At 38.0% G+C, this 25,709-nt stretch overlaps 1 protein-coding gene across 3 annotated transcripts in view; it reads right to left on the bottom strand.

Annotated features, from left to right (window-relative positions):
- Window positions 1-25,709, bottom strand: part of bmpr2b (bone morphogenetic protein receptor, type II b (serine/threonine kinase)) — a 66,449-nt gene that overhangs the window by 16,296 nt on the left and 24,444 nt on the right. For all 3 annotated transcript variants that reach the window (XM_059499789.1, XM_059499791.1, XM_059499790.1), the window contains exons 2-3: window positions 18,617-18,805; window positions 14,215-14,385 (exon numbers count right to left, since the gene is read on the bottom strand). In XM_059499789.1, the coding sequence (XP_059355772.1) occupies window positions 14,215-14,385; window positions 18,617-18,805 (360 nt within the window). The remainder of the gene's footprint in view (window positions 1-14,214; window positions 14,386-18,616; window positions 18,806-25,709) is intronic.

The raw sequence follows: 25,709 nt of genomic DNA on the forward strand, positions 1-25,709 counted from the left end.
TGGAAACTAATCTCTCACACACACTCGTATATAGCCACGCTCATAAATTAATGCTCAGAGGATAAAACACAGGCATTTATAGATATCGACAGAAAAAGAAAACACTCTCATTCTCACATATGCATAGACACTGTTTACATGTCTTGGAGCCGGCGGCATTTAGTTCGGAGGCAGAATGTCTGAGCGTCCCTCCCTCTTCCAGACTCTACGAACAATCCTGTTATACTTCCTGTATGTCTCCCTCCAGCTCCCTGTCCATTACGAGAGCTCTCCTTCCTTTCTCACATCTCCTTATTTCATATTCTGTATGTATGAAATATTACAGAATCATGGAAACGTACAAGGGTTCTACTATTGCATTCTTTAAAATTACCATAAAATACCATGGTATACGCCAATAATTAAGTATCACAATATATGTCAAAAAGTATTTCTATGTTGCATAACCAAGCACGGCTATGATCCACTTATCATAAAATAACTGTATAATAAAGAACAAATAGCATCTGATCTTTACTGTACTGTGTGTGTTACTGCCATGAGAGTTTTATAATGGCTTTTGACACACTGATTGACTCCCTCCCATGATTCCATAGGAGTTTGATGTCGAGTTAAATTTTTCTCTAGTCACGTTTTGTCCTTCATGGAGAAACTTGGAATAATGCACTTCATTTCTCCTGTCCTTCACATTTTTTCAGACCGAGCACCAGAACAGATACAGTTTCCCTGGGTAACCAAAACTCTTCTGCAAAATCACCATCTCCCACTCATAATGCCTGGCAACCGTGCGCAGTCACAACCTTCCTGCAATAAATAGGTCCTGCCTAAATTTGTATCTATTGTCTATTTGTCTCAGTGCTGTATAAGAGTAAAGACACTGCACTGAGATGCTTTTAAAGTTAAAAGGTTAAAAACACAAAACTAAAAATACAAAAACATATTACTAAGCTCCATCAAATAATGTTTTTGTTTGTTTTGTTTTTAGTCAATGTGTATTAGCTTTGAAGTCATCTAGCTATATGCTAGCGTATTCCCTAACACCGACAATACTACACTGATTTTTATCCAATCAAATGCTCTGTAGAGTGAGAAAGTCCCTCCCCCTATGGCTCTGATGTAATAAGAAACTTCAGGATATTTTTTTTTTAAGTTGACAAACTTTAAATGGATAATTAACCTAAAAGCTTTCATTTACTTGCGTCATCAAGTTGTTAAAAATTGTTTGATTTTCTTTCTTCTGCTGCACACACACACACACACACTTACACAAAAAACTATATTTTGATGAACTTTTTTTTATTCATACAATAATGGAAAAGCAATAGGGTCCAGCTCTATTTCACAGTCCATTTTTGAACAAACGTTATCAGTTCCCACAGATTAAGCATGGTTGAGCTTCTATTGACCATATTTGATGTGCTCTATGCATGTGTGTTGTTGATAATTTTTTTTAATAATAATAAATAAAAGTTAAATCTGTTCATTATATAAAGTGATCACATCACTTCAGAAGACAGTGTTTTTTTATGAAGTTTTTGAAGAAATGTTTTGGTTGTGTGGACTTTCAAATAATGGTTTGTTACAAGTACGTAACAATGATATTAAAAATATAATTTCAAAAATGGCTAAAAATTTTATAGGTTTGGAAGGTTAGTAAATTATGACAATTTTCATTTTTGGATGACCTATTTTTAATACAGAACGACATATAGTCCATACGGATCAGTTTGTGCAAAGAGAAAAACAAAACTCTAACATTAAAATTCATAATGAAGAGGGACATAGGCTATACTTTAAATCAAGACTAACCTGAAAAACTGATTTTAGAAGCACTGAATGATATGTTATGTCTCATGTTATGATTATGGGTACCACACAGGGTCTTTCCAACAGACATCAAAGATATGCAGCCCATCCATAATACACAGCCTGTGTGGGAGAATTTCAAAGACTGCCGGCTCAGAGACACCAGCGAGACTCTAATGGGAGTCATTCATGAGCGGGCAGACTTTCATGCTGCCATTACCACAACAGGACTTAACATCACTACCTGAATCCCCCCACCAGCGAGGACAACAAAAGCCACTCAATGGCAATTCTCTGGCCTACATTCAGCTTTCAGAGTTGGATGGTGGGGAAGAGAGTGATGGAGCCTGACAAAATACATCAGCATGTGCCAGACAAATACAACATGACTGCAATCTGCATTTAACCACTATTAACTTCCGATCTAAGGCATAGCTATAGGCCAGAATATAACTGCGGCATTAATGGAGATAGGCTTTTCTGAATTGAGCCACACACCCCAAAAACCACCTAGCAACTACCTAGAAAGCCATAGCAACTGCATAGTAACACACTAAAAAACAGGTTTTTCAGAGACCGGCAAAAATTCACACTGCATACAGATGTCACAATATAGACTGATATTTAAAGGGGTCATGAACTGAGCAACAAAAAAATCCCTTGATCTTTTGACATAAGAGGTTATTGTGCGATAATATCATCCTGTAAGTTTCAGAACTCAAAACGTTTTCTTAAAACAGTTTATATTTAAGCCATTCTGCCAAAACTACAGCTTACGTATTTTTTTACTCTATGATGTAATAGTGTGGCTAAACATTGTCTCCGTAGAAGAAAATAACGCCCGCTTCTACATCACTGCCTGTTTAGCCCTGGTTTACAAACAAGGCACGATTTGACAAACGATTTTCAGAAAGATTGAAACTAAAAGACAATTATCCAATCATAAAAGCTGTGATTTAAATAAAATCAATACCACAGGCTGGTGAAATGCTTGATTCTGATTGGTTGATGAATGATCTAAAGTGTGCAGTTATTTTCCAGGAAACGCTCAGCTATACGTAGCTCCTGGTCTGTCGAATGCATTATAGTTCCATATCACTTCACCAAATTATTTCAGTTATTTCCATCAGTGATAGAGCACACAAATATGACAAACAATACAGTAAAAATGGGCATATTTTGTACATTTCTGTACAGTTACGGTAACAAAAACTCTCTCTGCCTCCCAACACTTGTATTCTGAGTGTCATTCATTAACCAAAAAAGAATAAACACAAAATAAAGTCAAAGATGACTGACTGATTATTCTTATTTTTTTTTTAGATATTGCAATATTCTTAGCATTCTTTTGGCCATGTTAATCAAGTATGAATACCAGACATTTTTACAGTCCTAATTTCACTACATATTATTAGCCTTTATCAGACTCTATTACCTGCACTATTATTTGACTAGAGTTTCACCAAGCAAACTAGATCTCCCCCATACCCCCCTCCAACTCCTGCCATTCACTATGTAAAGGTTAAGGTTAAAAGAGGCAAAGCTAATGAATAAATTAATTAAGGGAAATGAGCAGATGCCTGTTTGCTCACAGCTCCGCTGGCAGACAACTCATCAGCACAATAAAATGAAGGACTCAATCTGGCGAGCGCAAGCACAACTACAGCGTTTTTGGCACATGCTGTTGTGGAATTTAATTCTTACAGACACACACGTACACACAAACTGCTGGCTATCAGTTTGACGGCACAACTCTATCTGCATTACAGCAGAACAATGGCCGCCCAGTTTTTCAGCAGTCCGGAAGATTTTGCCCAATTCATTTTCTCCTTATGGACTTCAACTCAAAGATTTCTAAGCTATGAATCCATACCCACGGATTTGGAACGCCATTCACAAAAGTTCAACACATCCTTTGCCTATTGAGTAATTATTTATTAAACATTATGGCTAATAGAATTGTGCTTTCACATATCAATAAATGCATATCACTCTAGTATATAGTGTCTATGGGCCGTGGCACTCGCATGTTAGTTCAGTTTAACACATTATATCTCATCCACTTCACAGATTTTTCCTCAAAATCGATGCAGAAAATATGAAAAAGAAAGGATTCCATCTGGGCCTGGTGATTTGTCTTAGCAATAAAGCACAAAAATTGGAAGAGGGAGAGAAAAGACAGAGAGAGATAGAGAGAAAGAGTGAGATGACAAAAGAGACAGACAAAATATCAGCAGGAGCTCTTGTACAGCAAAAAACTAAACCGATTTCACAGAGCAATATGAAGACAACAGATGACAGATACACTGCCGAGAGTCTGCATGTCTGTTTCGCAGAGATTTCCACCTAAAAGCATTGACCACAGTACACAAAGATGATTCATATGACAAAAAAAACAAATACAAACAAACACCCCATAATCAAACTGGAAAGTGCTCCACCTGCAATCAGTATGGGGTTTCACTAAGATAATCCTTAAAATGTTCTTATTTCCTATTATTCACAAACAATAACTTTTTTAAAGCGGATACATTTCGCATAAAAATCACGGGAAGCAGAAATAAACCGGTGGTTCGTTCTACTCATAAGAAAAATAAATGTCAATTTAAGTCCTGCATCACTGAATGACACAACACGGCAAAACAGTAGTTCTAGGGGTGTAACGATACACTCAACTCATGATTTAATTCGATTCATGATTTTGAAGTCATGGTTCGATTCGAATCATGATTTTTTTTTTTTTTTTTACAAAATGAGATTTAAGACAAATTATAAATTTAAATGTGTCCTTTTATTACTGCTTGGACAAAACGCTGCACATTTCTTTGTGAAATTGAAATATAACACCACAGTAATTTACTAATATAGGACTTGCATATTATTGCTCTTTTGTTGGTTTTGATTGATTCTATTGTACTCATTTGTAAATCGTTTTGGATAAAAATTGCAAAATGTAAATATAAATAACAAAACTAAATTGAAATTAAAAAAAGGCCTAAATCAAATAAGTAACACAAATAAATCTCTTCATATAAACAAAATAAGGCTTTGTGTGTGCTCTTTCCATTTAAAATTAGAGGCAACCACTGCATTTTAATCATTATCCAAACAAAGATGCAGCATACATGCAACATGAGCAGTTTTTAATCTAAATTAGATTGTATTATTTCAAAATTTGAAGCAAAAACAGAATGATTTTTTGCAAATTTATACAATAAATATACATACAAATATATGAATCTACATATAAAAAAATATCTGCATGAAACCGAAACATCAGGCGAGCTGAATGACACAGATTCAATCTCTGCCAGCAGGTGGCGCTGAAAGCGTTTCCTTGGTTTCCACTGTAAACAAAGCAGCGTTGCATTTATGAACTTTAATATGTATTATACAGAGGCATGATGTAAAAAATATAACATCTAAACTTTTCTAAAGATAGTAAGTTTCCCTCAGACATACATTCATTTAAACTCCTACCTCTTAATTGAATTGTTGATTGTTTAGCATCTCAACCGATTTGAATATCCACACATATTTGAATCGATTTTCAACCGGTTCGCAGGTCCAGAATCGTTATATCCTCAAGTAGTTCTCAAACTAAAATCAACATTTATGATCAAAAATCAACCTCTTATTTTATACAATTGTTTTTTTTTTCTTTTTTTTATGTAATTTATTTATTATTACCATTATTTTTTATTTTGAAGAAACAGGGTTTTGGAAAACCTACATTTTAGATTCATTTTAATGTGATTTCTAGAGCTGGAAATGTCATGTTAATTAAAATAAAACTCAGTGGGCATTTTTAATATAAATGTACATTTTTCTAAGCTCTAAATTATTTTATAATATAGAGATTTTTATTTTCGTGGACAATAGGTAGACTTGGAATGGAAAAGGTTGAAAACCACGGGTGTAATAAATTATATAGTATGGAAGTTCACAGTTTTTCTAAACTTTGAGTCTAATGCAAATTTTACATCATTATCAGAACAAATGTTTGAATATCCAAATAATAATTCAGGATCTAAACATTTACTCCGAGACATTTACTCTGACCTGCCAAAAGTGTGGGCTGGGAATATTACGGTATATGACGATACAATTACAATTTGACTGGCAAACAACCAGCGGGAATGTGTGCCGACCATCAAAATGAATGGGATGAAGGATTCCAAACATTACAGGGATATCTGGTCCCACTGTGACATGGAGTTTTTTCTGTTTGATTTTTGGCTTTTATTGTCTTTGTAACAGCAGCTGTATAGAGGCTCTCTGATGCTATTTTCCGCCTATCAGGAAGGCACTTTCCGGCAGTTAGCAGTTTGGCAGCGACTGAGTCAAAAAGGCATTTCCTCAGTGGATAACCTACTCCTTTCTCCCACTTTCACTTCCTATGATTTTTTTTCCTTCTCTGTGTTTCTTTCTCATTCCATACGGATGGCTTTAATCCTCTCACCGCTGATTCAGTGTTCCTCTTTATTCACTTTTTATTCATGGCGACTGCTGTATAATTCCTGGCCGTCTGAGCCCGCTGCAATTCATACCACTCTGACAAATAAGCTCATGGAGAGTGACTGGATTTTCAATAAAAAAAGAGAAATGGTGACAAAAACAGACTCGTTTGCATAAGTGAGTTACAGCACTGGCCACAGATTTTGCATCGGTGGAGTCGGAGGCATCTCAAGATGATCCGAGAATGGTCCTTTTGTTGTTCATTATGATTCAAGTTAAGCTAGCATAACACAGCATCCACAATCCTGGGTTTGAGGAAGAGAGAGAGGAGCCCAGTTTATCTGACTATGCTGCAGGAGGATCTGCTTTTCCTGCTACACTTGGACTAACCACACGAGACACAGACGATAAATGGAGCAGAGCTCACACACCTTTAGACCACTACATTTAAATGACCTTTGAAGTCATTCATCATTCAGTAAAAATAAAATAAAATAAACAAAATAAAGAATAGAAAATGAAAATAAAATAAAATCAGACTGAGATTTTCTAGCAAATATAATAGTAAATTACCAGTTTAAATATACCTAGAAACATGTATTTTCACTGTAGAAATATATTACAAATATTATATATCAATTAAATATTTGAGATAAGCATAACTAGAAAATGTTGTACGGTATTCACTATAGAAATGTATTAAAACAATTTGATAAATCTTCCAGGCCTAAAAGTTAGAGTTAAAGTAAAATTCTCTAATATTATCAGGTTTTTCATGACATCTTAATACAGATGTAAGTGCGGAAAATGTTTCATTTTGACAGAGAGCTTTTTGATATAAGATAAAAGAATAGAAATATCAAGAATTCAAACTCCTAACTCTTTAACTGTCATTAATATCAGAAAGTCAGGAAGACTGGATCACGATTTCAAAAAGCCAACAGCAAAAGTTGTCAAAGTATAAATTTGAATGCCATTTCAAAACAGTTTGAATGAATCATTATAGGGTAACTCCACCCCAAAATGAAAATGTTGTCATCAAATCACTTACCCCCATGTTGTTCCAAACCCGTAAAAGCTCAGTTCGTCTTCGGAACACAATTGAAGATATTTTGGATGAAAACCAGGAGGCTTGTGACTGTCCCATAGACTGCCAAGTAAGTTACACTGTCAATGTCCAGAAAAGAATGAAAGACATCATCAGAATAAATTCTCTGCCTTCAGTGGTTTTTGTGTACAAACAGTATTCTCGTCGCTTCATAAGGTTACGTTTGAACCACTGATGGCAGATGGACTATTCTGTCCGAACTTTTCTGGACTTTGACAGTGTAATTTACTTGGACAGTCTATGGGACAGTAAAAAGCCTCCTGGTTTTCATCCAAAATATCTTAAACTGTGTTCTGAAGACAAATGAGGTTAGGGACGACATGGGGGTAAGTGATTCACGATAAAGATTTCATTTTGTGGTGGAGTATGCCTTTAAGTCCCTTTTAACAATGCTCCTAAAGGCCCCATAAGCCATATTTTTCAGAACAATTTTATGGGTAAGTAGAAAATACGCCAACACAGGATAAAAAAACTGCACTTGTCAGGTCATGGGGTCTCAAATTAAAACCTGTTCCTGATTTCGATCAGAAGGCGGGTCTGTTGAGTGTCTAGACATCTGTAGACTGATGTGCAGGGTGAGCTCAGGTTTCTCACAGCAGATTGCACGTCTGTGACCGTGAACCCTGTGACCCCAGATCTGTTGACCTCTGTGACCCCTGTCCCAACTGGAGAGAGTGCTGACACGGCCATGAATCAGACAGTCGGCCTGTGTCTCAGCCAGGAGCCACGACAACGGCCTCCATAACAGTCCCATCATTTACACCACCGCCACGTTCCTCCAGCCGAATCAGTGTGACATTAAGAGAACACCTCCTTCTCCCTCTTTATGAGTGCTTTCCACATTCTCCTAGGCCAGAAATGTGATCAAAACCACTTCTAGCTACACAAACTCAATTTACATGTTGAGGATTGGACACTTGGTTAAGCATTTACATCTACATTTACCACGTTTCCAATCTTCACAACCATAGTGAAGAAATCCAGAACACTTTATCTCCTTAATTTTCCATCACGTAGAGTAGTTCAATACTAATTCCCGTCATTTGTTAGTCCCGGGGGCAGATATTCAATACATGATCTTCTACACAAAAAACAACTGCTCAAAGTCACACGGCATGAATCCAGCAGCAGCAGCAGCCTGATGTGATGGCTGGCAGATCTTCTGCCCTGTCACTAGGCTCTTGGCCATCTAGTCTCACCTACAAACATGCCACAAACACACTCAAACAAACAATGATGGAGCTATCTGCCTCAGCATACACTCACATGCACCTCTAATGAACACAAACATGCGCTAATGACCCATATGAAGCAGAAAAGCTCTGAAAAGGATTTCTAATCGGATGAGCCATGAAAGGCTCTGATTTCATCTTAAAGGGATTGTTCACCCCAAAATGAAAAGTCTTCCATCATTTACTCACCCTCATGCCATTCTAAACCTGTATGACTTTCAGATCTTATTTTACGCTCCACAGAAGAAAGAAAATCATACAGGTTTGGAACAACATGAGGGTAAGTCAATGATGACACAATTTCCATTTTTGGATAAATAAGAAATAATCTTCTTTCACACCAGTGTTACACACCAGTGATAGTTCACACCAGTGTTAGTATTATTTATATATTAATATTTTCAATTATCTTTTTTTCAATTCATAACATATATTTTAATTAAATTTTTGTTTGTGCTTTTGTCAATTTTGTTTTCATTTTAAATGTCAATTTAAGTTTAATACAGTTTTCATGTGTTTTTGTCAGTTTGATTAGTTTATGGCTTATTTTAGTTTAAATTTCATTCATTTTTGAGGTTTTGTTTAACGGACTAATTTTTTTTTACATTTTTTTATATATATTTATATTTAGCTTTCACTTATTTTTAGTTCCAGTTTTAGTCATTTTAGTACTTGAAATTATTTAAAATTAATTTTAAGTTAATTTATCTAATATTTATATTTAAATAATAATAAAAAAATGTTTAGCTTTGGTCATAAATAACAAAACTGGTTCACATCATAATAAAGGACAGTGTTACTTGTTCTGGCTGTTTAGGACAAAAAGATTTTAAAATCACATTTTATCATTTGTCTTTTCATTGTGCCTGGTTAGGACACAGTGTAACAGACTGACATTTTAATGACAGTTAAATTCTCATTACTGTGACGTCCCGCCAGCGTAGCCGCACCCACCATGAAATCCCATTCTGATATCCTGCCTGTATTGTGCCTTTTGTGTATTGCAGCATTTTTGCATTTAGAGTGAACAAAATAATTACGTGTTTCTGGGAACTTGCCACACAATTTCTGGGAAGGACGTGGTAAGGCTAACAACATGCCTTAAACTGTGGCAAAATCATTTCAGAATACAGTCTCTTGTGGGGTAGTGCTACAAAATAATATACAACAGAGGGTGGCTGCTTTTTTATCAAGAACAATGAGAGGGGAAAAGGAAAATATAAACTACAGCGGCCGAGAAAGCTTGTGTGAAAACGAGATTTAATCAGCCATTATACATGTCACCATGAAGAACAGCGGAGAGGAGGATAAAGTGTAAAACGGGGGAAGGGAGAAGAGGTGTGAAAGGAGGGAGAGAGGAGAGGTAGGGGAGGTGTGTGTGTGTGTGTGTGTCTGGGAGATCATTCCCCCTCTGCAATTAAAACAGCTGCCAAGGTTAATCTATGCCTGATCGATCAGAGGCTTCTCACACTCCGTTCACAGTCTTCAGCTGGGAGATCCCACCGTCCATCTAAATGAAGCTTGCAGTGAATGTGTGTGTGAGACTCTGAAAGCAGAAGAGTGTTTCACATTTTCTGAGCAGGTGTATGGCTTACAAAATCAGTGAAGTACAATGCCAGAGACTAGCAGATGTGTGCTGCTACTTCTTCTGCAGATAACAACAGCCCTGTACCAATCCAAAAGTCTGAATAAATGCAGTGGAAGTTTGCTAACTTTTTTCTGCATTGAATCAAAACTATGATGTGAATGCAAAGTATTTTCAAGATACAATCCACAAGAATATATGAAGAGTTTATTTGCAAAAACAGATAACTATGTTTTTTTATCTTTTTGAAAACATTTTATTATGTTAGGTTTTTTTATTGTATTAGTTAGCTGTATTTTTAGTTCTTTTTTTACCTAATCAAAATAACCCAACAGCAGTTTGATTGAGATTAATTGGAATGCACAATGAAAAACATGATTGTTGGAAATTGTTGAGTTATCGTTTTTTGCAAATCAACTCTTCAGAACTAAAATATATATATAATATATATCTGATGGCTAAAATTTTTGGTATTAAAAATAAAATAAAAATCGAATGGCTCTTTCAGATTTGCATTTGAGGAATTTTGTACAAATAAATTATCCTTCACTCAGCAAAGAAAAGGCAGGGTTCAAATATTAATTTCGACATGACTCAGTAAATGATGCTATAATTCAGCAATACCTTTAGCAATGTTGTTATAATAAAGATTTTGTGCATTTTGTCATTGTACTGATGTTCATTAACATAAACAGAATGATAGAATAATAGAAAGAACAATAGAAAATTGAATAGTAGACAGAACGACCGAATGACAGATATAATAGAGGGATAGACAGATAGATAGATGCAGATGAAAATGCTTTACAGGTCAGAGTAGAAAACATTTTTTAAAAGATAAATAAATAAAATAAAATAAAATAAAATAAAATAAATATAACTTGGCCCAGCAAACAGAAGCTTGGGAAGCTACTAAATAAAAAACAACAACATGCAAATCTTAAAAAAAAACAACATGCAAAAACCAACAGATAAAAAAACAAAAACTACAAAAATACTGGATGTTCTCAGTGCAAGCTTTTAAACTAATAGGAATGCATTTAATCTTTGTAAAACCTTCCAGCATGAAAGTCTGTGCTGTAAATCTCATACTGCATGTCAAACATATAAACTAAAATAGTTCAGCAGTGTGACCCACAGAGATTTTAGGAGTGGATTGTGTTGATGTCAGAACAGCTGGGCTCCACCACAGCCTCACTGCTCATCACAGTCAGAAGTCAGGTGTGCACACGCACGGAAACGCTAACAATGTACCTGTGATGCAGCAGAACAGCACGTTTGATAGTGTAAATTGTGAGCATCATCTAAATCTGTGTGTTTGTAGAATGAGCGTGTTTTTCCACCTTCTGCTCTCATTAGAGAAGGAAAAAAAACGTGCCACCCTAATCTTCCTAAACTGTCGCTCACTCTGCAGATTACACAGGTTGGAAAGCAGGTGTCATTCAAAAGAGATTCCCCTCTTGGAATGACACTTGTGCAAACAATTACCATCATTCCCAGGAATATGTTCGAATGGAGGACACCTTCACGTCTGCTACACTACAGGATTAAATGTGAAATAATTCCCCGTCACAGCCTTTGGTTCTGGTATGACATCCTCCTCCTGTTGAAATCCTGCTTATAAAAGCAAGTTTTTTTTCCCCATTTTCAAAGAGCTTAAAAGCTGCCATAAATTAAAAAAAAATAAAAATGAGTCACCACAGCAGCTCTCCAGCGTAAGAGAGTGGGGTGAGGGAACATTTCCAAATCTGCACTTCACTTACCTATAAAAAAAAAAAAAACATGTGTTTACCGAATAACACATCCGGTGCCGGGAACTGTGTGGTGGAGGGGTGAAAATATTGGTAAATGGATTGTATAAAAAGTGAGAATGTCAGCTACCTCACACTCAACGAGGAACACATCAGCGAGCGTGTGTGGACATCGTCCATCAATGCAAGTGACCGTGCAAGTGCTACATTTTGCACAAGACCGCAGACTTCATTCACATGTGCTGCAGACTGCTGATAATGTCAGTCTGTTGTCTCTCGCTCTGTGTAGACAGCACAGAGGAGGGGTTTGGATGTAGAGCATGGCCTCGCTTTGCACCCTGCTGCTATACAGTGTACAGTGTTTGACCAGCTCTGAGGTGGAGGTGAGGGGACAAATGGTCCAGTGCTGTCTAAGGATACAGAAGACACATGTGCACAGGCAGTCTGCCCGGTAACACGCGAAATCAGACAAAAGATTGGCTGACATTGAGTCTTTAGTTCTCAAACTCTGTGGCCTCTTCACGCAGACATGGCGCCAAACATGGGGCTCCCTCCCCTGCATTAATACATTCAACCTCTCATCTTGACTTTAGAGACAGATTAATTTGAATGTTGTTGTGCAAAGTTGATTTCCAGGGTCAAGCCTTCAAAGTTTAAACATGCATTCATTAGCGATGGCTTTGAGAAACCTAAAACCTTTTATTTTTTCATTATTCCCCGAATCAAAACGCGCTTCTCAAGGCTCTTTGCTTGATAAGTCGTGCTAGGGGAGAAAGAGAAAAAAAGAGACTAACAGTAAAAAAAAAAAAAAAAAAAGAAGAGGTGCACTGAAAAGAGGTGTGAGAAGCGAAGCTGCATGCAAATAACTCACTCTTACAAAGTCTGACAGCCATTGATTTTTTTTTTCGTATTTCACTCTATTTTTTGCTGTATTGTTTGATTGCGTTTGTGGTGACTCATTTCTATCCTTTTAGCAGGGCCATCCGGCACTTTCTTTAGATACACTCTCAAAAGCAACACAAAAGGAGAAAAAGAACTGAGAGGGTGAGCAAAAGAATGAGAGGGCACAAAGAAGGAGGTAAAGCTGGGGTTTTGTCCTGCGGTAAGGCATTAGACAGCTCTAGGACAGCGAGGATGGGAAATGAAAGGTTGCATGGGTTAGTTGAAAGCGGGAGTTCATCTGAGCCGCACTCTAGCAAAACACAGAGTATTTATTAACCAGGAACACTATCAGGAGGAGCAGACACTCTACTTATAGTTCACAGACTGGTGGAATTGCAGTGTTCAACGTGAGATAACTCGAAAGATAATGTCTAGATTTCTAATTTCAAATAGCCAGTTGGATATTTGGGAGATTCAACTCCTGGTTTTTCAATGTAGATCCATAAACAACTCGTACAAGAATGATAGCTGGCAACCTACAGAGTTCACCTATGACTTAGGAATCATGGGATATGTTTTTAAAGGGCCAACAGTCAGATCTTACTGTGATGTTGAAAACTGATCAGGTGCTAATTCTAAAAACTAAACACAGAGACACTTACAGATATACTTGTATTTCAAAAATCCTTGGGAATACAATAGAGAGCTGCTTTCCAAAAATGTGTGGGCATTCATTTTTAAAAGCCGTGACCTCATGGACGAGAGGATGCTGACCTTCAATAGACTACAGAGAAGTCAATACGACTACTAAACTACTGTTTTCTTATCCAGCATTCCAGAGCACAGTCGATACAGTAGTTAGAAGACGACAACAAAACAGAGTCCAATACACACAATGTGATTTATACAATCAGTTAAACCAGAATAGCACTCGATCCCATAATTCACCACATTCTTTATTTTTTTTTATCACAGTTAGCGTTAATGTATTTCTAAACAGTAAAAATCACAGTCACCCACACATACGAAATCTACTGTTAGTAACTGAGTATGTTACTCTCGGTCAAGTTCATTTTAGCAACCTTTTTCCTTTTCAGTGCTTATACTACAAAAATTAAACTGGCACTAACAGTGAAGCTGTAGAAATTAGCTAATATGACAATTATCATCTTAAAGGGTCCTTCAGTATATTATAAATGTGGAATCAAATACTGTAATCTGATGATTTGACAAAACATATTCAAACAAAAATGTTACAGAGATCAGCATGAGACTGATGACAATGGATCTTGCAAGACCAGTTCTACTCCGTCACAGAAATCTAATATGGGCGTTGACTCAGATGTGACCTAGAGATGATTAAGTGCTCTGTTTAGTGATTGTAGGACTTACGGGTGGTGCTGGTGGGGCTGGGCACCCAGTTCTCTGTGAAGTTGACGTTGCACATGTTGGTGCTGCAGCAGCAGAATCTGTAGGTCCCATTCTGGATCTGTGACGGCGTGGTGGTAACCACGCAACGGTCGTCATGGCAGTCCTGCTGGTCACCAATGTAAGTCCAACAGCCTGCAAAGAAGGGATGCAGATGGTTGAGTGAATGAGATACAAAGTCTGTAAGAACGTGTGGGGATGAAAAACATTTCTGTTTGTATGGGTGTTCGCATTTTAAAGTATGCAGTTTGTGGAAAAAAGTCGTGGTCGTGGCCTAATGGTTAGAGAGTCGGACTCACAATCGGAGGGTTGTGAGTTCGAGTCTCGGGCCGGCAGGAATTGTAGGTGGGGGAGTGCATGTGAACAACCAACTGCTCCCTGGGCGCTGCAGCATAAATGGCTGCCCACTGCTCGGGGTATGTTCACAGTGTATGTGTGTGTTCACTGCTCTGTGTGTGTGCACTTCGGATGGGTTAAATGCAGAGCACGAATTCTGAGTATGGGTTACCATACTTGGCTGAATGTCACTTCACACTTTCACACTATATATAAAATTTATGAATCTTAGCATGATAATGAATTAATGTATATTATACACTCACTGGCAACTTTATTAGGTACACCTTGCTAGTACTGGGTTGGAACCCCCTTTGCCTTCAGAACTGCCTTAATTCTTCGTGGCACAGATTCAACAAGGTGTTGGAAACATTCCTCAGAGACTTTGGTCCATATTGACAAGATAATATCACGCAGTTGCTGCAGATTTGTCGGATGCACATCCATGATGCGAATCTCCCCTTCCACCATATCCCAAAGCTGCTCTATTGGATTGAGATCTGGTGACTCTAGAGGCCATTTGAGTAATGTGAACTCATTGTCATGTTCAAGAAACCAGTCTGAGATGATCTGAGCTTTGTGACATGGTGCATTATCCTGCTGGAAGTAGCCATCAGAAGATGTGTACACTGTAGCCATAAAGGGATGGACATGGTCAGCAATCACAATCCTCAAGAAGGCTGTGGCGTTTAAATGATGTTCAATTGGTACGAAGGGGCCCAAAGTGTACCAAGAAAATATCCCCCACACCATTACACCACCACCAGACTGAACCACTGAGACAAGGCAGGATGGATCCATGCTTTCATGTTCTTTACGCCAAATTCTGACCCTACCATCTGAATGTCGCAACCGAAAGACAGACCAAGCAACATTTTAATTGTCTAATAACTGCTGTCCGGGGGATGCATTTTATTTCCAGTCTTCAAGTACTTTTTCAGAAGTTAGCTCTGTGGCTGGTAAGTTGTTACGCTGTTCATTTGTGTTTGTAGAAACAACATTGTATCGCTACACATGTTTGACAGCTCAGGCATGATGAGACGCGTAAAAACGATGTATTAAGAACGCCATGCGTTCATTTGTCGACGGCGTAAAAGTTTGCGAGTGAATCCTTTCTTTTGGAATTAAATACAACATTATTAATAGGGCTGTGACGGTGGCTGATTTTTACCACCGCGGTAGTCATGGACCAACAACCGCCGGTGGCGCGGTGTTTGAAAAAAAAAAGATTAAAAAAAAAGAAGAAAAAAAAAACACATATATATATATATATATATATATATATATATATATATATATATATATATATACGTATAAATATATTAGTGTCAAAATTTGCTCGTTAACGAAGGCGATACTTTTTTTCCAGTTTAACGTATTCAAATTATTTTACGTAGGGGCGGGGATGGCCACCCACTCACAACTGCTGCTTCCGTCACTTTTTCTCAAGACAAGAAGTGAATTTATTCAGTCGCAGAATGACTGAACAGGAGACATTTCAGACACGCGCTCCACTTCACTTTATTATCAGGTGCAAGTTAAGCGAGCGCGGACGGTCCTGTGCTCAAAGGCTGCGCGCGCTTCCTTTGTGCGTATCCTTTCATATCAAACTGCGAAATAAACTATGTGTAAGCAGTGTCGTGGTCAGTTAATTCATGGAATTACCAAAAAAGGTGATTAAAGCTGACTTAAACTGTGCATGCATGTAATATATTTTATATATATTATATACAGGATATATTTATATGTATGCACGTCTAGAAATCAGCCCAGCACTGTCTCACTCCTCTAACACATCCTATTTAACTCGTCAGTTAGTGTTTATTTGAGCACTTCTGTCAGTGAACGCCACCTGCAAAACACTAAAATAAATATCAAAGAAATAATTCAGTTAAACAAGAAAGTAGCCTAAATAAGAAAGTTAAATACCCCCTATCTAACGGACGCGAGCGACGCAGCGCGACAAAATACTCATAATCAGTGATGCTACACTGGATGTAGCACAACATGACATGATAAATCCCTGTCCAGTCTGTGATGTAGGCTACTGACACTGAGTTCAAATGTCCTGTATAGACACTAGACCGACTTAACCTGTCGCAACGCGGTTGTGTTGCGTCCGGTTTACTCTTCCGCCACTCCTCATCTGCATGCGCTCACTTTGAAATCGGAATCGTTGCCATATTTCTTGTTACCATCGTTTATTCATCGCTGTCTCGTTTGTATTTGGCCAGTTTGGAGAAAGCCTCACCAAACCTGACCAGCCAGCGTTTGCGATCACGAGAACTTGTGCAAACGCTGATGGATGACATGAATGCAGATGACTCCAGATCGGTGATGCGGTATTTGCTTTCCCAACAAGATCCATCGCCCAACACTAAACTAATTTGCTGAATGCATAAACTGTATTTTCCTGCGCTCAAATCTGCATATCTAAAGGAAACGCTGTGTTTGAGGTAATTTGTTAATAACCCTAGACTTAGAATTTGCAACTATTACAGTTATTACACTTATATACAAAACTTTTTATTATGCTTGCTATAGAGTTTGTGACGTCACGTGCACTACCGCCGGTGGCAGTAGACAACCGCGGTAGCAACCGACCATCGCGGTGACGCGGTTGTCACGGCAACCGTCACAGCCCTAATGCATACGAAAACTGTTTAAAATATCGCAAAAATGTTTCTGTCCATTAAAAAAGTTCAGTGAAGTGTATCATCCGGTTGAGGTTTTGAGTTGAGTTGAGAGAATGAGCTACTTCAGCAAGAGTCAACTGTTTCAAAACCTAGTAAGCTGCCTAGATAAGCAGCATTTTTGAGCATCATTGAAAGAGAAAATGTCAGTATTTCTTAAGTATTGTAGATCTTGTAGTATTAATTTTTACATGCAGTTACAAATTGTCGGTTAAAAAGTGGCTGGTAAAAACATTAAGTGGCTGGTAGATTTTGAAATCCACCAGCCACAGTGGCCGGTGAACAAAAAAGTTAATTTCCATCCCTGGACAACGCCCACGCGCTGAACACGCTTTTGAAATGATAATGTTTCACTGAAGCGTGCGGCTTTTTATCCACCCATTCAACAGAAAACAACGCAGTGAGACTGTTCTTCAAAAAAAAATTTATTTTACTGTTTGCTTCGCGATGAGAGTAATAAGACATAATTCACCCCAAAAAGATGTGATGTGGATTACCTCAGGATTTGAGATTTCCTCAGAGATCAAACAGAGATCATAAACATGAGTAAGTCTCTTTTTATTTATTTATACACTTGTACTAGTTTTCACATAATGTGTAAACATTTTACTAGACTTTTTCAAAACTATAATTCCTGACTAAAAGTATAATTAAGTGTAGCATTATGAAGTTTCAATAACAATATACAATACTATACCATTCAAAAGCTTGATGTAAATAATATAAATGTAACAAATGTAACAAACAATGCTGTTCTTTCAATTTATCCCAAAAAAACCTGAAAAAATATTCTCAGCTCTTTTCAATATTAATAATAATAATAACAATGATAATAATAATTACAATAAATGATGTTTTTTTTTGCAGAAAATAAGATTGTTAAAAGAATTTCTGAATGATTTAGCCATTTAGATGTTTATAAGCAACTGAAAAAAGCACAAATGTCAGGGCATGACAAAACTTCTCCAGGCCCCAAAAATACCCTTAGACCTCAGAGGGATAACATGCCACTGAATGAAATCATGAATATTAATAAAGCTTTTATTAATTAAGATTTCTGAATTATAAAACATTTTTGTTTAATTTACTGAATGTTATAAAACATAATCATTCAACCTATTTATTAGTTTACGATTAGTTTAGTCAAAATGTTCTCATGTTCTTATAAACTAGTATACTGTCATTTTTCAGTGAGTAAAAAGCTTAGCATATAATAGTAGAACACTTTTAAACAACATGGAGGTAATGCTTGCACTGTCTCTTTAAGAAAAACTGTCCACACACAGTCCTCATAAGTCTATATGCAGAAGTTTTTGTGTGTTTGAGTTCATCCTGACCTTGTTTGACCAGGCGGATCTCTCCGTCATGTGTTTTCTCCCACAGGCCATAGCAGCGGCTGCTCTTACTGCACAGGATGGTGTTATTTTCTCTGGTTATGTGCCAGTCAGCAGCCACGCTCTGCTCATCCACCTGCTGGTGCTGGTCATTAAAAGCACACTCCCGCTCTCTCTCCTCACTCTGAGCAGCTGCCGAGACACAAAATAAAAAAAAGAGATGAGATTATTAACAGAACACACAACATCCATCAGGAACACTTCCTGTAGTCCTACATACACACTACGGAAAAGCAAAGTGATCATTACTTATAACAGTCCCTTTAAAACATGTCAGGCCACATGGCAGGCATCTTGGTGTCTATTATATATGTAGACATATTTAAAGTCACCATGAAATGTATTTTCAAAATGCATATTACATGTTATTTTATTGTAAACAATTCACCCATGTAGGTTTTATTTTTATAGCATTTTTGGAGCTCACAATTTTTAACACAATATTCATAATTGGACATATGTGACCCTTTACCACAACATCAGTTATAAAGGTCAATTTTCTAAAATAAAGATTTATACATCATCTGAAAGCTGAATAAACAATATTTGGCCAATACTTGGTGGTGAAATTTTTTTATATATATATATATATACACACACACATTTTGAGAAAATCACCTTTAAAAGTTGTCCAAATGAAGTTCTTATCAAAATTATCATGTTACTTATAATTATGGTAGGAAATGCACAACATATCTTCATGGGACATGATCTTAATATCCTAATGGTTTTTGGCATTAAATTTTTTTTTTTTTACCCATACAGTGTATTTTTAGTTATTGTTACAAATACTGGTTTTGTGCTCCAGGGTCACATATATAGGACTTCTCCAATCATTTTGCCCCTTCAAGCATGCTCATTTGCCACCATTTTTCTTTTTTGATAATCAGTGATGGGAAAAGATCAAAATCTCCAAACCTGTTGGCTAACATTACAAGTGAATAACATTTTAAGATCACCATATATATATATATATATATTTAGTGGCTTCTTCAGAAAATTGTACTGCATTAAATGCTGTTTATATTTATACTTTCAGCAATAAACTGACAATTAAAATTTCCACTATTGAATGTTCTACAAATCTTTTTACAAATTTACAAATTTTTACAAAATAAAGACCTTAAAAAAACTCCACATACTTCAAAGCCAGATCACTAAACAATGTTTTACACAATGTTCACTTATTAAATGTTCTGATAAATTTAATAAACTTTCAGCTCAGTAAATTCATCTTTAACACAGATTTCCACCAAAATCGATGCAGAAATCCGTGCGCCTACTTGACTTTTCTCAGTCCTACAAAATGATTTTCTGCCTGGAGGAAGTTGCAGAGTTCATTCTGTGCGGAGGATAATCAGGATGAATGTGGATGCTTAAATCTGATCGATAGCTAAACCTTGATTAATCAGACGCAATAGGAGGGACGGGGGGATTTGAAACGGTCCGATGGCTTTATGCTTGCAGCCAAACAACAGAACACCTGGGGCCTCCACGGCACCTGCTGCTCCTCCATCCAACCACGTACACATTCGCTTACGTGTACACAATGCGCACCACCCAAAAAACTCCATTACAAAGCTTCCCGTAAGTCACTGTCATGACAACAAGGGAAGGGAGGGGGGAAACAACAGCGCGCTGAGCGTACGTGCAGAAAACGAACCCCTTGAGCACTCCCGTGTATTTAGAGAACACACAAGCATGATGACAGATAAGGGCCCAAGCCAACGGGACTGCCCTCATTTCTCAATCTCCGCTGCAGCTGGCCCGTGCTCACCCCAACTGTATCCAATGAATTAATCCTCTCTCTCGAACCAGTACTGTCATGCAAATCATCAGGCCAGTGTCTGAGTTACCGAGAGGGAAAAATCATAATGCCACTCATTTAACAGGCTTGGTGAAGTCACGGATCTTGGCTATTGTATTCTCAGCGTTCAAACAAGTGAGCTGGGATGGGAAAAAAGCCCCCTGGTAGCATCATCGCCAGTATCCGCGTCCCCTTTCGAGTCCAGAGAGAGTGAATTGCCGCTGTATATCCCTGGGGGAGGTCTTTGTCTGCTCCTCTACAAGAGTGAAGCCTGAAATGGCTGCACCGGTTTGTATCCCGGCTGCACACACACACCAGCAAGTGGCAGCGCGAGCACGGATGAATGTGTCCTCAGCCTAGCCGTGGATGCCTGACGCTGCAGGACACCTCATTATACTGACCAACCCTTAATCTAAAACAGGGCTGCTCGACCCGAGACTGAGGCGCAAAACGGTCCCTCAGCGGCTTGGACAGAAACAAATAGTTTCCGTTTGTGAGCCCCTCTTGAAGACAAAACACAGAGCTCCACTGGGGGCCATAAAGGGCCACTGATGGTTTGGAGATGCCTCCCAATTACAGGGTAAAGATGGAGGATCCCGTCTCAACTAACGGTAATGAGGGCTGAGCCAAATGGATGACGCTCACATCCTCTTCCTCTTTGAGCACTTTTGTTAACGCAGTTACGAGAGAGAACCGGGGTGTAATATCACATTCATGATTGATTGTGTATTTTAGGCTGCGTCTTTGTTTTTTAGTCAGTGAGACCGGTCATTAGTCGCGACAGTTTCCTGTAATTTGACCCCAAAACACAGGGGTGCAGAGGAACAAGAGCAGCCAACAACAGGGCCTTCAGATCCAATCACAAAGCAACACACGCTGAAGGAAAACACTGTAGTGTTTTGGCTGGCTCCAAAGCAACGCATCAGGCCGTAATTGGCTAAGAGTTCAAGTGTTTGAGAAAAACAGCAGGACACTAAACCTTAGAGCAGGTCACTCAGACACAATCTCTGTTTATTAGCATTTTTACATTGGTTGTGTTTCGGCTCTTTTCTTCTACACTGATGAATTTGATACAGGCAGAGGTTTGCGCAGGAAACTCCCATAAGGTTATATCCCCCTTTTGCCTGCAAGAGATCTATGCAGATTTTTCAGTCTTGGTCTGGCTAGATTCTGGCCTGTGTTAGGCAAATTTTTCCCATTCCCAAAATTAATGGGCTTTCCATCACATACAACTGAAAAACACTGAGAATATCCAACCCTGTACCCACATAAAATTATGTGCTATACATAAAATATGTGCAATAGATAAAAACAAAATTTCATCGCAAACGTTTATCTGCCTTGAAAACACCCAGCAAAGAGTTGCACGATAACGTGCGGCACCACTACGACACTCCCTTTACACATTGGTTCTGTCTTTTATTGACACAGAGCTCATTCTGGGACTGAGCGCAGCAATGTTACTAGGTCCCCAACCCGGGACATGTTTGCATTCACACAGAAAAGCACTCCGGCAATTTTCCAGGACCAACGTGCAATGTGAAAGGGGCTAGAGTGTATCTAGGCTCAGACTCATTTCCAGGGACAGCACAAACTCTGCTCCCTAATCGTGCATCTGGAACACTAAACAAGAAACACTTTCACAAAGGCAAATGTCTTAATATGATAGGCTGACTTCCAAAGGTTTTCCAGGAAAGCTCAAATAAAATTTATCAATAATATATAACACACATATCATACATACATAAATACACATATAGATACGGTTTTATTTTAGATGGGGTGGTTGTGTAGCTTGACAAAAATAGGAAAGAGGTGTCTGCCAACTGAAGGCACGTCATATCATGCCACACTGGCTATGTGTATTACAACACTGTTGATTATTATGGGAACAATTTAGTTTTGTTGCATCAGTGTAGACTTTGTTGAGGTTCTAGAGCTCATGTCTCTGTCATCAGCTCTGAAAGTGTCTGATGTAAAAGATATAGCATGTGACCAATAGTCATCCAGACACACTGGGGGACTGGAAAATTAAAAACACAATATATATTTATTTATTTTTTTCCCTTAAAATCTCAAGTGCTATATTTCCTCCTAAATAGGTCTGACGGTGTTATCTGAACCTTTCATTCCTGCACAGTATATCTGGGATGAGACCATTCTGGTTAAGTGTTTTCCTCATACCATGATTAATTCAGCTTTCACCAACTGGCTCCGTTCCATCTGGACATGCAAGACAGGCATCGTCGAATCTTCCAAATGACTGGGCTCTTTATTTTTGTCTGGTCGGGACAGTGAATAAAGAAAATTCATCCACCTCTAGGTGGCAGGGTGCTCTGCTTTCTGCCAGGAAGAGGGTGGGTGAAGAGGAGGGGAGAGGGGGATTGTGGGATTGTTTTTGGGGGCAGTGGAGGCAGTCTGTACCAGCCTGACTCTTCCCTGCTACTGTTTGTGCACCAGCTCAAGGTTAGAGCTGCCGCTTGGAGGCCTGCCAGAATTTTCCCCAGATAACACTCAACTCTGCCTTACTAGAGACCTTCAGTCTGTGTTAGTCCCACCTCCCAATCTTCATTTTAAAGGGAAAGTGCAGTCAAAAAAGCTGGTGCACTCCACAACAGCTGTAACTCACTTGTCAACTGCCACCAGAAAAAAAAAGAGAAAAAGAAACTGTGCTTTTCTATAAAGAATACATCAGAGTAAAGGACTACACGAATCTAAGCCGAGTACAAATCGTGATTAATTTATCATGTCTCCACTGAGGCCAAAAGCTGAAGCTGCGTCTGCCAAAGAGCCGGAGGGCTTGTGGCCGTTTCCTTTCGAGTAGATTATCTGAGAGGTTGGCACAGGCCCCATCTCCTGCCAATGTCTCTATGGACAGGGAAGCTGTCAGGCTGGCTCTCAGATACAGAAAGGCACTGGAGGGGGCACCAGCAGAAACCTCACTCCAGCTTGGCCTAGGAGAACTCGGGGGCCGAATGAAAGGAAGGAGGATGGTTCAGCAATTCCAGGGCCATCTGGCAGAGCAGAACCATGCAAGACCATCAGGCAGTTAGATTAAGTGGCATATTGGTGTAAAATAAAATGTCCTTGTACTATAGTAAGTGAAGGTAGGCTGCCTGATTTTTTTCTTTATAAACCGATACCGTAGATCTTGTTTAGAAGTTAAAGTGTGGTATTTGTAGTAAGACCACAGTGAGTCAAAGGTAATACCATAAATTGCTCCTCAATACCACGGTTAGATCAGTGTAAGTACTGCATGCTTCATTTAAATATGCATAAAATACTGCATGATTCATATTCCAAAAAATATATAATACATTATGAAAACTGATAACTTGGAGGTAAAGTGCAACTAGCATCATCAAACAGAAATGCAAAAATAATGACTGATTTCCATCTGCAACTGGTCAGTCAAACAGATAGACCCGCCTCCAGCCTCATATTACTGGCTGATTCAATGTTGGGTGTGCCAGTATGGTTAGGATGCTGAAAGAAAATCAAAGAAAATTTTAAGAAAATCAAATGGACAAATAGATGCACAAGATCAGTAACTTATCGGTTTTACAGATCTTATTTAGCCATATTGGATATTTAAATGAACAATTTTACAATATTTTACATTTAGATTAACTTTGTCATCATTTAATGCTCACACTGTTAAATGTTCACATTTCAATATTTATTTCCATATTTTACACTTTCCTGTTGTGATGCCTGAATTCACTGAATTCATTGATTTTAGTGTTTTATTTGAAATTAATGTAGACAAAACAGTATAAAATTTTAATCAGTTATCTATCAGCTCGTTATTATTGGCTATTTAAAAAAAATTATATTAATATTATAAGAATACAACATTAAACATTAAGAACACAATAAACAGACGTCATAGACGCAATAAAAATGGAGATTCCCTCACTCCCATAACTCTCATAAGCCTTAGTATACATTGAAGTTGGAGTACTTGATCCTAGTTTGATCCCTAAACCGAGCAGTTGCTCACACAAGCAATCAAAAAAGTAATTTGGCTGCAACAGCAATTACACAGCCATGTATTCATCAGGATGAGCTCAAGGCAGTGATCAAACACAGGAGAGAAAATTGACAAATCTGTTTAACAGGTAGGAATTTATGTGGACCTGCGGTTTCATAAAGTAACATTTACTGAGCCTCTGGGACAAGGGCATCGACTCGCTGCAAGGAACAGCAAATCGGAAAAAATAATACAATTACTGCTTTACAGCTTTTGTCTCTTTAGCTCAGGACAATTACTGTTCATTGTATCTCTGTGTTCACATTTAATCAAAGCTGAAGTAGAACACGGCTGCTCACCAAACACATGAGATATTCAGCTGTAGGGTCATAACATGTAAAATACATGAAAAGTTATCTTAAAAAGCTTTTAATGTCAACGCTATCTGGCTTTATATGCTTTCCGAAACAAAAACAGGCCTTTTAGATAGGCCTAATTAGCAAAACACCAGGCAGAGAGCATTTTATTGAGCTGAGCAGAGACTGTGGAGCTTGCAGTGCTGCTCAGTTTATTAACAATAATCAGAATCTCATCCACCCCGTCCAGGACATTTAGCTTATCTATCTACGCCTGCAGGACACCAGCTCCCCATCCCTGGACGCTACCAGTAATATCTGCTTTATATCACGGTCATCTCAATAAGATTAGCCGAATGAATCTGAAAGCAGAATGGATGTAGATGGATGCTAGACAACAATGTGGTTGCGGAGTTGGTTTTAAAACAGGGTTCTGATAGTCCAATAATATGCTGATTATTTCTTTGATACAAATCTTACATCTTACTCAATGCTTTCCTTCAAGCATATATGCAAACTGAAGACTACGTAAAGAATGATATACACTGTTAGAAAAAAATAAATAAATAAAAAATAAAAAGCCTTGTTGCGGCAACCTAGTCCATTTAAAACTTTATGCTAATGACTTTCTCTGAAGTGTTTAATACGAAGCACTTTGGACATTTTGGCTTGTACACTTTTTTTCCCCCACTGCAGCTTTCTCTGCACCCTTTGGCATTTTTTCCAAATGCATTTTTGCAGGTTTTTACTGCAATGTGACATCAGAGAATTTTTGAGACTGTGATCAAATTTAAATGAAATAGAAAAAAATATATTAATTATTAAAATGAACGGATAATGTCCCAGTCTGCTATTTTTACAGATTTAGGTTTTACAGTGTAAAATAATTACAAATAACTG

The sequence above is a fragment of the Carassius carassius genome, chromosome 19, assembly GCF_963082965.1.
Source record: "Carassius carassius chromosome 19, fCarCar2.1, whole genome shotgun sequence".
Classification (NCBI taxonomy): domain Eukaryota; kingdom Metazoa; phylum Chordata; class Actinopteri; order Cypriniformes; family Cyprinidae; genus Carassius; species Carassius carassius.